We start from the raw sequence: 14071 nt of genomic DNA, 5'->3' as shown, positions 1-14071 counted from the left end.
TGACGAGATTTTTTTTATTAATCTAAAATAAGACATTTTTTGATTAAAGAATACATCGGTACACTTTGATTCAACTCTTTGATGAATTGTTGAGAATTTGAGATACATTTTTGAATACTAATTTATTGTAATTTTCATTGAGATGTTGTATGAGTTGAGTTTTTCGAGATTTATATGCTCATGCGTGGGATTGTTTTTGTTGATAAAATAATTACTAATGTATATCTGCTTAGTCAATTAATGATCATGAAACAGTATGTTAGATTGTTTGGTACAAATATTCTGTATGGTTTGTCCACTGTATATTTTTGTGTGGTCTGATATCGATTTATTATCATAAGAATCTCAATATTTATTATGTTTAGATTTTAAGTTTTCAGACATCATGGTTAAATTATTTACACTCATATTTAATCTATAATAATCTTCAATATGCATTTATTACGAGCTGATAGTTGACAAGTTACTAATGTTTGAAACATAGGCGCAAGTATACCAATATTTTTGGGGTTCACAAAAAAGAAAGAGCTTTGTAATTGGAAATTAGCTTGTAGTTTAATAGTTTTTCGATTATTGACTAACTTTATTTTTATACAATTAAGATGTAATTATAATTATAATTATTATTATTATTATTGTTATTATTTAACTTTATACTATATGTAAACAAGTATAAAGTATATACTTAATTTATTGAATAGATTAATACTTATTTAAACAAAATATAGCTCTAATATTGTGATATTATGAATTTTGTACATTATTATAGCTTTTTATATTTCATAGTTACTAGACTATGAACTCTATATAATTCTAACAATTTTTATAAAATAATAAAAATAGAGATAAATTATTTTATATTTTTGCTTACAAGTCGCTTTCGAGGCTCTTAAGAGCTTCAAATAAACTTATCCAGCTATTTCGGTCTACGGAGTTTTTAATCTTCTGGATTTATCAACCACTCATAAGCTTTTAAGTTTTGTTGTAACCTGTCAGTCCACCACTGTTGGAGTCTTATAGCTGTTTTCTTGATAAGTTTTTGATAATCATATTTTTTTTTCTCATTTCTCCGTCAGTTTGTCACATGTGCCCAGTCTATTTGAGCCTTTTATACAAGATATTTTTGATATTTAGTTTATTATATAATTTTCCCAGGCCTGTGTTTTTTTCATTTATAATCACATATAATTACATTCCTTGTTGGCTCATAAATCTTTCTTAATACGAGTATCTTACTTTTAAAGGATAATAATTTGTTTTTATCACTATTAGTTGATGACCATGTTTCACATGCCAACACGGAAATGGGTCTTATAAAGCTAGTTTAATGTGTATAGTTTTTCTTTAGTTTTCTACGGTAACATTTTGTAGCTAAATATTTTATATTGCAAAGTACGAGTATGTACGGTCGGTCACATTTGTTCTCTGTTGTACTTTACTGTGTATATTATTTCTATGGTTGATGTTTACCCCTAAATACTTGATATTTTTTATTTGCTCAAACACAAAATGCTAAATTTTTACGTTTATTATATCTTCCAAATTTCATGTTATAAATTTAATAGTTAGCATAAAACTAAATTTAATAATAAAAAAACAAATAGAATATGCTTTAAAATATTTTTTCTCAAAAATAAATAAACAACATTAATAATGGTAATAAAATGTTATATTTTCTATTTACCTATTAAAGTTACCCGGAAACTGTGAATTACAGCACGTACACATTTTCCTAGTAAAAAATAACCATTTCAACCATAATATAATATAATACGGATTGTGCTAATTTTATCTTTTATTGTTATCGTTAAAATCGAGTGTACTGTAGGTAAGCCATTATCTGTACGCTTAAGATAAATGTTTTTTACAAAAGTAGATACTTGAAAACCCCTTTATTAAGAATGGTAAGTATTATAGGTATACAAACTCTAAATAATGTATTATATTTGCTTTTTCAATTACCAAAACTTATTCTTTGTATTATTTTCAAAAATGTATATTATAATATATAACTTATTTAATATTTATCTAAAATTTTAATAGTATAAATTATAAATTTTATGTATTTATAATAAATTGTATTGATTTAAAACCAAATTATGTGATTCGCAATTCATGAAGGTGTATAAATATATATTATATATTGTAAATGAAACTACATATTATCTAATACATGATTTTTTTCCCGTTAAAATTAATAAACATTTTTAAATCAAAAAGCAAATAAATGTCTTCACAAAATATGTTATATTATTTTAATGTAGTAATAGACACCTAAATGATTTTTAAACAATAAAAAATAAAATTGATTAATTTTTAAACATTAAATTAAAACGTTTTATATTTTAATCAAATTATAATTAAAATAAACTATAACACACATTTATATTTAAATACATTTTTAATTATCTGTTTTTATAAGTACATACAAATGTTATTGGGAATACAATATTTAAATAGGAAGTTTTCTAAAATTATTTTATTGAGTTTTCCAACCAATTGTTACTTTTAAAAATATTCATAACACAACTCAAAGTTCAAAAATTATTTCCATGATTTGAAACTAGTGTGAAAATTACATACATATTTCATTTTTATATTAAAAAAAAATTAAAAGAAATGTATTACACAAACACCACTGCTTAAAAACATTTTAATTACTTTCAAAGTGTACCAAAACTTGATATTAATTGTTGCAAAATTAAAATTAAAATTTTAATTTTAAATTAATTTAATTTAGTAATAAAAGAAAAATAATGTATTGTTTTAGTTGCTTGGAGTTAAAGTTTGTTCCAATTTAAAATTACAAATCTAATCATATGTTAAATTTAATTTTATATATATATTTTTTTTAATAAACTTTAAATTAAAATTGTCACTTTTTTAAGCTTTAAAGTTTAAACTGAAATACTTATTATTGTAAAGTGTTTAGAAAGTAATTTTCTTAAAGTTCAAAAAATATTGGGAATATTTAGTTTAATAAAATAGTATTAATTTACTTTACTGTGGTTGTTTTCAGTTCTAAATATAGCTATATTATTTAGTAAATAGGAACGTCTAAATGAAAGATAATGATGGTGTTTTCGATGTAATGCAAATGATATATTATTACTACAATTATAAACGAAATACACAAGCACTGTAGAATGTCAAATTGTTAAAACAATGACGATAATATTAATTTGTAATTTAGTTTTTCGAACATACGCGTATTATAAGAGGTTGTTTAAAGTGACTGAATAAAAATTTATTTGTATTCATTTTCCAAAAATACATTTTACTTAATAATTTTGATATTATTATTATTATTATTTTTTTTATTTTGTAGTTGCTAAAATAACATATTATACGACATATTATTTAAATACTTAAAATACTTAATATCTAGTAACTGACAGTTATCAACATATTATCGTAGCAATATAATTTTTGTACCGGTAAAATGATTAGTAATCTACATGGTGCAGTTTTGACTAGGTATTAATATACGTATAATGAATAATATACGGAAATAATTTTCCGATAGTAAACACGATAAATCCAAATTGGCGTCAATGTAACACAAATGAATGATTATTTCGAGCACATACTCATTATTACAAACAATGGAATTCATATTGGATAGTTGATATACAATTATACACGAAACAAAAACAAAACGAGAAATATATACCTACATATTTCAGGTTATTATCAAACATCTGCATAAATAAGCCAAGATTTATGAAACTCGACATTGCGTTAATAGTATCGAACAACTTCTTGAATTTTTTTTTTTTTAGGACATCTTGAGAACACACTACACTACAATAAGTAACAAAATATACATCAATTTCGATTATTTGCGACGACAGACAAGCAAACAAATATCATGCGTTGAGATATTTTGATGTAGCATGACGTCGTCGCCGTCAGCGAGTAATAGAATACGACAAGAAACATCTCTGGAAATGATATTATAATGCAGCAGGTACAATAATGAAGGGTATTTTCCGTATACATTATTGTAATAATATTTTAAAATTTACATAAATATCGGATTACTTAATACAAACAATATTAATCATTCTTCGATATGAAATAATAATAATATTTATTTGAGTATTTTTATGGATAATTTTAATTAATACTGCAACTGCTTACGGTGTCATGTATATTTTAAGGTTCAGCTACTCATTTTAATTAAAGTAATTTAATACCAACTGTAATGGAATCTAGCACCCAATATGGCCAATGAAGTATAAAGGTTAAAACATCAGATATACACAGGATACCAAAGCCATTGTGTAATTTAATTATTTTTAAGTTGTAAAAAATAATTAGTCTGAAATTTTGAATATTGCACAAAACATAATTTATTCAATACTTTATGATATTATAATAATTTATTTTTTTTTTTTTCATCAAACTGGATGCAACGATAACAATTATTATTAAACATGAAAAAAAACATTGTGACGATAACAATATATTGATATATTGAAATTGTGATATACCTACAAACGAAGGAAATTTAATGTTTTATGCAAATAAAATTTAAAAACCAAAGCTCTTAAGTCCTCTAATATCCTCAAAATTTGATTTTAGATAAAAAAAAAAAAAAAAAAAAATACAAAATTCAGTGTAGTATGCGCAGTTTAAAGTTATAATTCCTTTCACTAATCTCGTCACGCTAAAATCTACATAATAATATATCATACGAGCACTCATTTATGGTAAAAAAAGAGGGATTGTCAAAAGTTAATTTTTTGATTTAAATTATTTGCGGTGGGGCTACTAAGCGACTTCCCTACTCACACCTCCTAACCCCTTCACATATCACCTTTACTTATTGTAAGATGTATTTATTTTGGATAAATTGGAAATTATTATATTTTTAGTAAAAAAAAAGGTTTAAATTAATTTAAGTAGAACAAATATCGCCTTTTTTTTGTTAAGATCCATATATACTATATTATATTATATTATGTACTTTTATAATGATTCTGCGTTTATTTAATTATATGAAAATGGGACAGTTGACAGAAGAACAGATTCTTGAGTCTATATCTTCCTTTACTTAACCAGTGTTTAAGTATTTGTGTCATCACAGTGGGAGGTAAATTTAATCCAGAATTGATAATTATCGTAATAATATAATTATATAACACTGCAGTAAAACCTCGACTTTCCGTCACTCTCTAAACCGTCGAATTCTGTTATACTGTTTGGTATAAAAATTAATATATAATATCGGTATGTTAATAAATATTATTTTCTTTTATAATACGTCATCATATTGGCCTTGTTGCATACAGATAACCGAGGTTTTTCGTAAAATGTATGACTATAGCAAATAGGTACAAAATATAAAATTAGGTTCAAAAAAGGTTGGTAAGTAAATTATTCTATAATTTAAATATTAATATAAAATTAACAGAAAGTAATTTTTTCAATTTTGATGAGTTTCATCAAAAATCTAACTTAAAATTAATATAAAATAAAATATGCTTGTGTATTCTTAATATTTGTAATGATATGTACATACAAATAATTTATGTAGGACCTAGTAATCAGTTTCTAAGAATTATAACACAGCGAATACTTTTTATGAACATTTATAGAAAAAAAAGGAAAATTATTTTTTTCTCGATAATAATAGATTAAAATAAAAAAAAAATTTTCCTTTTGATCTACTAAAATCAGACATAATTTTTTAGAAAAAAACATTATCATTTTTGCAAATTGAAACATTCTTACTGCCCTGAAAGATAATGATGAATAGAAAAAAATATACTGTAAAATTAACACATTTATCGCTGAGCTCAGAATCTAAAACCAAAAACTGATTTATATCTGATGTAGGTACAGTAGATTTCGAGTGTATCGAGTGTATCTTACCATTGTTATGGATATGTTAAATTTGAATTCACAAATAAATCTTTGTAATTATATAATTATTACGTAAAATAAAATAACAAATATACATCGGTCATGTCTCGTCAACGTTTCATAAATCGATGTGTGGATATACCTTGAATTCGTGTGTCGTTGGGTCCATGTCGAGCAGCGAATAGTCGGCGATCCGGTCGCCGTTATCGTTGATATTGACATCGCCGGTGATGCCGGTAAAAGTCTTGTTCCACATGGCTTTTACGATAGCTGTTCCGTCCGATTGGTTGCCACCCTTCTCTAGCGTCTCGTTAAGAGCCAGCCCATACAGCAACACCGCATCGTAGAACGACGTCACGAATGTGGACACCGATTCATTGCCAAACGTGTAGTTGTATTTTTCCTGAGCCACTCGTTTTACCTAAAAAAAACAATAGTTGTTCCGTTTAGAAGTCTTTATTATTATTTTGATAATTTGTTTCCAACAAAAGTCCATTAATACGAATTAGTATAACATATACAACACACGAGTAAGCAATCGGTATAGCGTTAAAAGCGCATTGATTTACGTCATTTTACTACGAATTTACATTGTATTAAAAAGAAGAAAAATGCAATATATATCGTCTCAACCATTTATATTATACTATATTATAATAAAAGTACACAACTATGGGGTAAGTAAAGTATGTATTCAATACGGTGCGTAAACTTTACGTAGTCGTATTATAAATTGAAAAATAAGCGTCTTCCTAGAATATGTATTATTCCTATACAACTTAGACAAGTTTTAAATTATTTAATAATAATATTATAATGTTGTTTTTCAAGCTATTATATACCTGGCTGCCGAACGTTTAATATATTATTGTCTTCATAGAATTTGAAAATGTATTTATCAATCAAACTTAACATTTCAATTATGAACCACATTTTCCGAGTTTAAAACCTATTGATATGTAGGTAATTGTTAGAATAATTTTTATAATTTTTTTTTTATTAATTATTCATCTCTCACTTAAATAAATGTCAATGCAAGTTATATATTTTATATTGTTTTCATAATTATGTCTCTCTCTCCAAAAAAAAAAAAAAAAAAAATGTTACAAATTACAAATTAATTCACAGAGTCATTTATTGTTTGAATATGACCAATGTAATTATGGAGTTTAATAAATTGAATAAAATAAGTCAAAAATGAATATTAAGTTGAATATGTACAATGGAATTCTATTGAATAGACTCTGTATATTACAATGTAAACCCAAATACTGTGCACAGGATAAATATAAACCAAATAACATCACAAAAAGTAAGGTTCTCAAGTACTTACAATTAACATGGGTTTTTAGACGAAAGTTCCAGAAACTATGTATACTGTATAATTACCCAACAGTTATAAGCTGACTACTATAAATTACATAATTTTTTTTACCCTTTAAAATTTAAAAAAAATAAAATAGCAGTTTCGCTAACATTGGAGTTAAAACTAACAATTATTTGTCTTTAATATCCATTGATAAAATTGTCTCGGTATTGTCAAAGGAATTTGTTTTATAGTAATGGTATATATTTGTCATTGTTCCCGTTATCATATTATCTATATCAATAGTTGTGCTATATATAGTTGCGTATCGTGCAAATATTCAATAAGTATAATCATTAATCATACGTTAAAACTAAACAAACAATGCAGGTATACAAAACATGTAAACCACAGTTAAGAATAATAAGTGTTTTTTTTGATATTTCACATTCATATTATAATAATTAATCACAAACAATTTATTACATTAACTATGTTTTTTCATAGCGTGTACACACTGTATACCCAAACAACAATCTAAATTCCTAATCGGAAAAATCTACGGGAAATGTTCAAAGATTAACTATTTAATGAATGTATGGAATAAAAAATAAATCGTTAAATTCAATGGGCGAGTATATAAGGGTTTATTACGGGAATTATAATAAATGAGGGTAGAAAAATAAATAAAATTGAAGCTTTTCTCACATTCTCGCATTCAACACCTAAGTTTGCACATAATATTATATAGACTCGAGAGGATACGCGGATTTATACACACTGAACAGAAATTAGTTCATTCGGAATGAACTCACCGTTGATAAACCTACACTGCTTCGTAATTTGAATTGTATGATAATTTGTTTAGTGTTACGAAATGTATATTAAGGTCTACATTTTATATATACTCGTGTTTATATATTATATTATAATAATTATCATCTATGTTTTTATATTATAAATTATTCATTTCACTTTTTCGCATTATAGTTTTAAAATTATTTTAAGTTAATTAAAGACAATATTGTTATGACATATTAATTTCATCACATATTCACATATTCACATCCTCCAGAAATGCAAATCATATTCAACTCGTTTCATTTTTTACTGACTTGTATTAATTTGATAAATTTATAAAAAGTGATCTTGATGTATATCCAAGTAGATAATGAAATAATAATGGGCAAGCGCATATTTGACGGGCGTCTGCCTAAATAACAATAGGTGTCCTATGCTAAAAACAATTAAGCTTCTATAATATAATGTTTAACAAAATGTACAAAATCTAATAAATTAACAAAAATAAATAAATAAATAAATAAGTGGAATATAAATTTAAAATTTTACAATTTAAACACACGAAATCGTATATCACCGGTTCGTTTACATATTTTTAAATTATTTATGTAGATTATATTTAAGTAAAATGAATACCTGCCTACAGCCTACATTTAATTTGATTAAATTTTCGAAATCTTTATTTTTAGGTAATGAATTTTTTTATGTGAAACATCTAATTGCGCGGTACGGTAGTGAAAACGACTGTTGCGTGGCGACGTCCCACTCGTGGCTCGTCGGCTAAATTCGCGAAGCTCGGAGATTTCCTCTATAGTGTTTTGAGCCGAGCGTTACCATAACGATATATATTTTTTATATATAAATATATATAATTATAATATAATATTATACCTAATATTATTATATTTATTTAGCTGAAAAATTTATATTATGTTATTAATATGAAACATCTAATGGTGCTCACACATAGAAATAGGATAGTTGTTTTAACTGCATACTATAATATGTTCTCAATCATTATAATTGAAGTAAGCTGCATTTATCGGTTAAATTATCTGCAATAGAGCGTTGATCAAAATATAATATTTCGACTATTTGAAGGTATTGAAACAAAATAGTCTTATGGCATTAATTTAGAAGTTCTTTCATAGTCATCTTATTTACTATCTATTTTCAACATTATTACAAAAGAAAAAGAAAATTTTTGATGTTTCACATCTGCCAGGCGTCCCGCGACGTCTTATTTTTTGTATTTATGTACTCACCTTTACCAAAATATATATACTGATCTTACTTTTTCTTTTGTTGGAACCAACAAAGGTATAAAATAATTGAAATATTTAGTCTTATATTTGTGATACTTAAACAATTTTTACAAATTTTAAAATTCTATATAGTAATATAATAGTATAATTTCCAACTCATTATATTCCCATATTTTTAAACCCTATTATCATACATTATAATTCTTAATACATAGAATTTAATATTTTTTTTTTTTTGTTTTTACTTCTTTAGTTTTTGATTTATACGGTTCAACACTTAACGTGATTTGTATTTGATGAATTTTTTTTAAAGCCCATAGAACACTTTTTAAAAGTTGTAACGAATCTAAATAAATGAAAATATAGGCTGTAAGTTAAACTAAATATTCTAAAAATTATAATCTAAATACATATTATATTATTTTTAAAAATTAAAATAAATATGCCTAATGAATCACCAGGTATGTAATAATTTCCGTACGATTATGAATAATTTTGATATTCTGGATGATATATACGATCGCGTTTTGGGTCATATAAGTCATTTTACAAAACAAAATGCCCGTCTAACCTAATGCACATGACCTAACCGAGCCATAGCGAATTGTCGCGATAAGGTAAGCTGATTGATTTATGGCCGACCCAAATATACAAATATATAAAACTGTGTGTTTTAAATGTGAAATAAAAATACTAAAAAAAAATCCATCATGCATCAAATAATAACAGTAGAATAAAAATTGAAATGATTTTTTTCTCGTCGCTTTTTTACTTACCTCGACGGAAAAGTTGCGATACGCCTCGTTGTTAGGCGTACGTGCCGTCACCATAAGCAGTGCACTGTACGCCTTTTTTGCCCGCTCGTTTCGCTCTGCTGTGTCATTGCCCACGTACCATGGTGTTAAGGATGCGTTGTTCAGGCTGCGGAGAGACCATACAAAAATTAACAAAAAAAATAATAAATAACAAATAACAAACATTTTACACAAAAGTATGAGGATGGTCTTTTAGCTTTTACGCTGAGTGATACAAAGACCATTTAAACTAGCTTAACACAGGTCTTCCCCAGAAGCAGACCATTAAGAATATTCTTAATATAGCCACTATGTATATATATATATACAATATTATATACACAACACACATTTTGTATATATAGTTATAGTATATACAAATTCATCATATATATAGCATGGTGGTTGTGGAGAAAATGAAGAACAGATGCAGACGTCCTCTCAGCGAGATAATTTTCGTAACGAATTTTCTCTCACACTACCTTACACTAAAATAATGTCTATAATACATTAGTAATAAACGCTTAATAGTGTTCATTTTTTTTTTTGGTTTTACTTGTGTTATTGTTATATCATATACCTATCACAGTCCAATTATTAACTTAAGACGTACCTATATTATTTATGCAATTGTAATAAAATTGACTTGATGATATAACTATATTATATTTTCCTAAATAAAGAATCACATAAAGACTAACTGTTTTTATTGTATAATATAATTTTAAAATAAATATGGAAAGTACCTAACACCTATTAATATAGTATTTACCAAATTAATAGAGAAAATGTTAAATATTCGATTATTCTACAAATGAAACTGGAATCGAAGTATCGATTCATAAAAATTATTAAATGATTGTTAGTAAAATTTCATTAAATAAAATGTAAAAAAAAGGTTCATCAAAATTCTAATGTCATAGTCCATAGACTCGAATTAAATTGAACTATATTTGGTCGTTTACCCATAAAACATACATATCCTATTAAATTTAAATGGAAAAAAGGCGCTTTGACATTGCATTATATACTTTAGGGAAAACTCGTGGGATGTTCATTTTAGGGTGGTAATACAAGCTGCTTTAAAGTAATACGATAAAGCCTTTTTCGTCTTTCGAATACTGTAGCATACGACGTGTGAAATATCAATACGGAACTTTTGATAAAAAAAAATAAATAAAATGAAAATCCCGTAAATGTCAATTTAAATAATTCCATGAATGATATATTTTTATAACGTGTTTAGAAGTATATTTTCAGCTAATGCCTAATATCAAGAAAAAGAGTACTTCACCCTGAATATTTTAATCAAACAAATTAATTTGCATAAACTGTATATTTCAGTACCTATTTACCATATGAACTATAAAATAATACTCAAATTGTCTTTATTATCTAAGAATCTATTAATATTAAAACACAGTTTTAAATTTGATAATGAAATTTAATACTATTCAATAAATTTAATTTTTATTAAATCTAAATCTGAAATACAATATTAAAGTATTATAAAAGTATAAATTCTAGTTAGTTACCGAAACGGGTGTTACTTTTTATGAAAGATTTTATTCAAAATTTATTCAAAAACTTAAAATAATATTAAACGATATCATCTAAATTAATTAAATCCACTTTTAAATAATTTTATTATAATTGCATGAATATTGAATCTCTTCAAAAATAATTTGGTTTATGATTCCATAAATAATAAGTAATTTAGTGTTCCCTACGCTAAAAAATATTTTTACATTTTTAAACAATATTTTTTAATTTATATTTTATATGTGGTTCACACTCAACAAAACTGTAAAATTTCCTTAAGATACTTAAACACGATATTAATAATTATTGTAACTCAAATGTAAGTACCTATCCAACTCTGTAAATCTTTCTAACAATAATATTATGCGTATATTATTAAATTAACCGATACAAATTATGATTATTTATTAATTCTTGATATGTTTTAAATAACTATTATCAGAATATACTCAATATATTTTATTTCACTTTATTATAAGTTATAATAACGATAACAAAATATATATGGATCGACAAAGCTCCATGTGGTTTAAACAATAATATAATAACGAAAAACGACTGTCATACAAGCAATTTATAAATAAAAGAAATGCAAGGACATTTTTTTAATAATAATAATAATGAAAAAAAAAATACTACTAAAAATATATTTTTTTTCGTCTTTACGGTCAAATTAACTTAATTGGTATAGTAGTCAATGTATTATTTCGCTATCATATAATAAAATATACATTGATCGTGGGTTTGAGTTTTAATGAGATTTTCGTTATTCACGTTTTTGGGCAATATAAGCGCACAAACTTACAGTACCTAGTATATACATGCGTTTAAATTATTGTTTCACCGTGTTTTTAAACCCCCGACCAGCATACGACGGCCAAGTTAAAATGTGGGTCCAATTATATCACTCTATTTTTTTTTTTTTATTCCCGTAATCCAATGGACCTGCTGTCACGTGTTCGGAAGAATAAAAGTAAAACATTGAAGTAAGAAAGAAAAGAATGGAAAAAAATAAATATAGTGCGTAAGGTTTTGCACCATCAACGTTCTTAAAACAAATATCGCCTTCGTTTCTAGATTTGGCCAATACCACATTCTAGAATAGGGGTTTTTATTACACGATAAAATAAAAATTAATATAGACTATATATAGACACTAATATTTATTACTTAAGTATTGTTTTTATCAAAAATTATTTCACCATAGTATATACGTAGTGATAATCAAAAATATATGTGATCTTAATAATATATTTTATTTGTAAAAATATTGTTTGAACACAATTATTTGAATCTGCAAACTATATAAGATACTTTAAGACAGTATAATATTACAATAAACTGTGTTATACATGAACATATTTTTATCCATAAACAATTTTATGTGGTTATTTTGTAATTTTGTAAAACGTAGTCTAAAAATATTATAAATTATCACTTGGTCTGTGGACTTTTTTCGCCAGGGACTAGTGTAATTGAGCATTGGTTCTAATTTTATCACTGATTTACATTATAAATAAAGCAATGCAAGAATAAAAATAAAAATAATAAAATGTATATTTAATCCATATAAATCAGCTGAAACACGTTCGTTGGTTATATATTGAGTACATTCATTTTTTTTTATTATATTTTAAAAATGTAGAATTTATTTTCTTCTTTGTTTTATTCTTGCTTATTAAAAACCAAAAAACCATTTCTATTCTGGTTTATACCTAAAAATGTTTATATTTTTTCTTTTGTGAGCACTTTCCGTTTTGAGATCGTTGATACTTAAACTTTATTAGTTTTATAACTTAAATTATACTTTTACAACAGACTTTTAAGAATAACATACATTAATTAAAATCTCAGATGTCACTGATTTAAACAGTGTATACATGTTTTATCATTTTTTAAGTCACTCTCTAAACAATGATTTAACAAATTTTTAATCTATAATCAAGAAATTAAAAAATCTTTTTCAATAAAATTAATTTTTTTAAGTCATGTAAAGAATAAAGATGATAATATTAACTACAGCGTTAAAAGAGTACATTTATTTATATATTACTAAATACAGAATCCACTGGTCTCCATCATCATAAATGACACATCAAGCCGTAACTCACCAATCGTCAATCGATTAAATTGATGATATTTTGATAAAATATACCTATAATATATCACTCTCATGGCTTATTATTTCGTCTGTCTTTATAGTCGAAATAAAAATGATTGTTTAAAAAATAAATAGCAATGCCCTTGTAATTTAAAGATTTTTCATACTTAATAAATTAAATATCTTCGTATTAATTAATGTTAATATTTTTTACTTTCATCACTAATTAGTTTAAAAAAAAAATGTATTAGCGAGAAGACTTTCGTTTGTAAAATAGAGTTTATCTTAGAGGGGTATCCACGTTTGAAATAAATTAAAACTCTATTTTGGGTATTCTGTAAAACTTGAAACTAAATAGCAATGTATAACAGTGTTAATTTAGTTTTGATGA

At 25.0% G+C, this 14071-nt stretch overlaps 1 protein-coding gene across 9 annotated transcripts in view; it reads right to left on the bottom strand.

Moving 5' to 3' along the window:
• Positions 1-14071, bottom strand: part of LOC114129154 (atrial natriuretic peptide receptor 1) — a 273402-nt gene that overhangs the window by 156863 nt on the left and 102468 nt on the right. For all 9 annotated transcript variants that reach the window (XM_050210999.1, XM_027993800.2, XM_050211002.1 and 6 more), the window contains 2 exons: positions 10020-10164; positions 6014-6292 (listed from right to left, as the gene is read on the bottom strand). In XM_050210999.1, the coding sequence (XP_050066956.1) occupies positions 6014-6292; positions 10020-10164 (424 nt within the window). The remainder of the gene's footprint in view (positions 1-6013; positions 6293-10019; positions 10165-14071) is intronic.

Source organism: Aphis gossypii, chromosome 1, assembly GCF_020184175.1.
Source record: "Aphis gossypii isolate Hap1 chromosome 1, ASM2018417v2, whole genome shotgun sequence".
In the NCBI taxonomy this organism is placed as follows: domain Eukaryota; kingdom Metazoa; phylum Arthropoda; class Insecta; order Hemiptera; family Aphididae; genus Aphis; species Aphis gossypii.
This window is presented reverse-complemented; position numbering and strand designations above follow the sequence as displayed.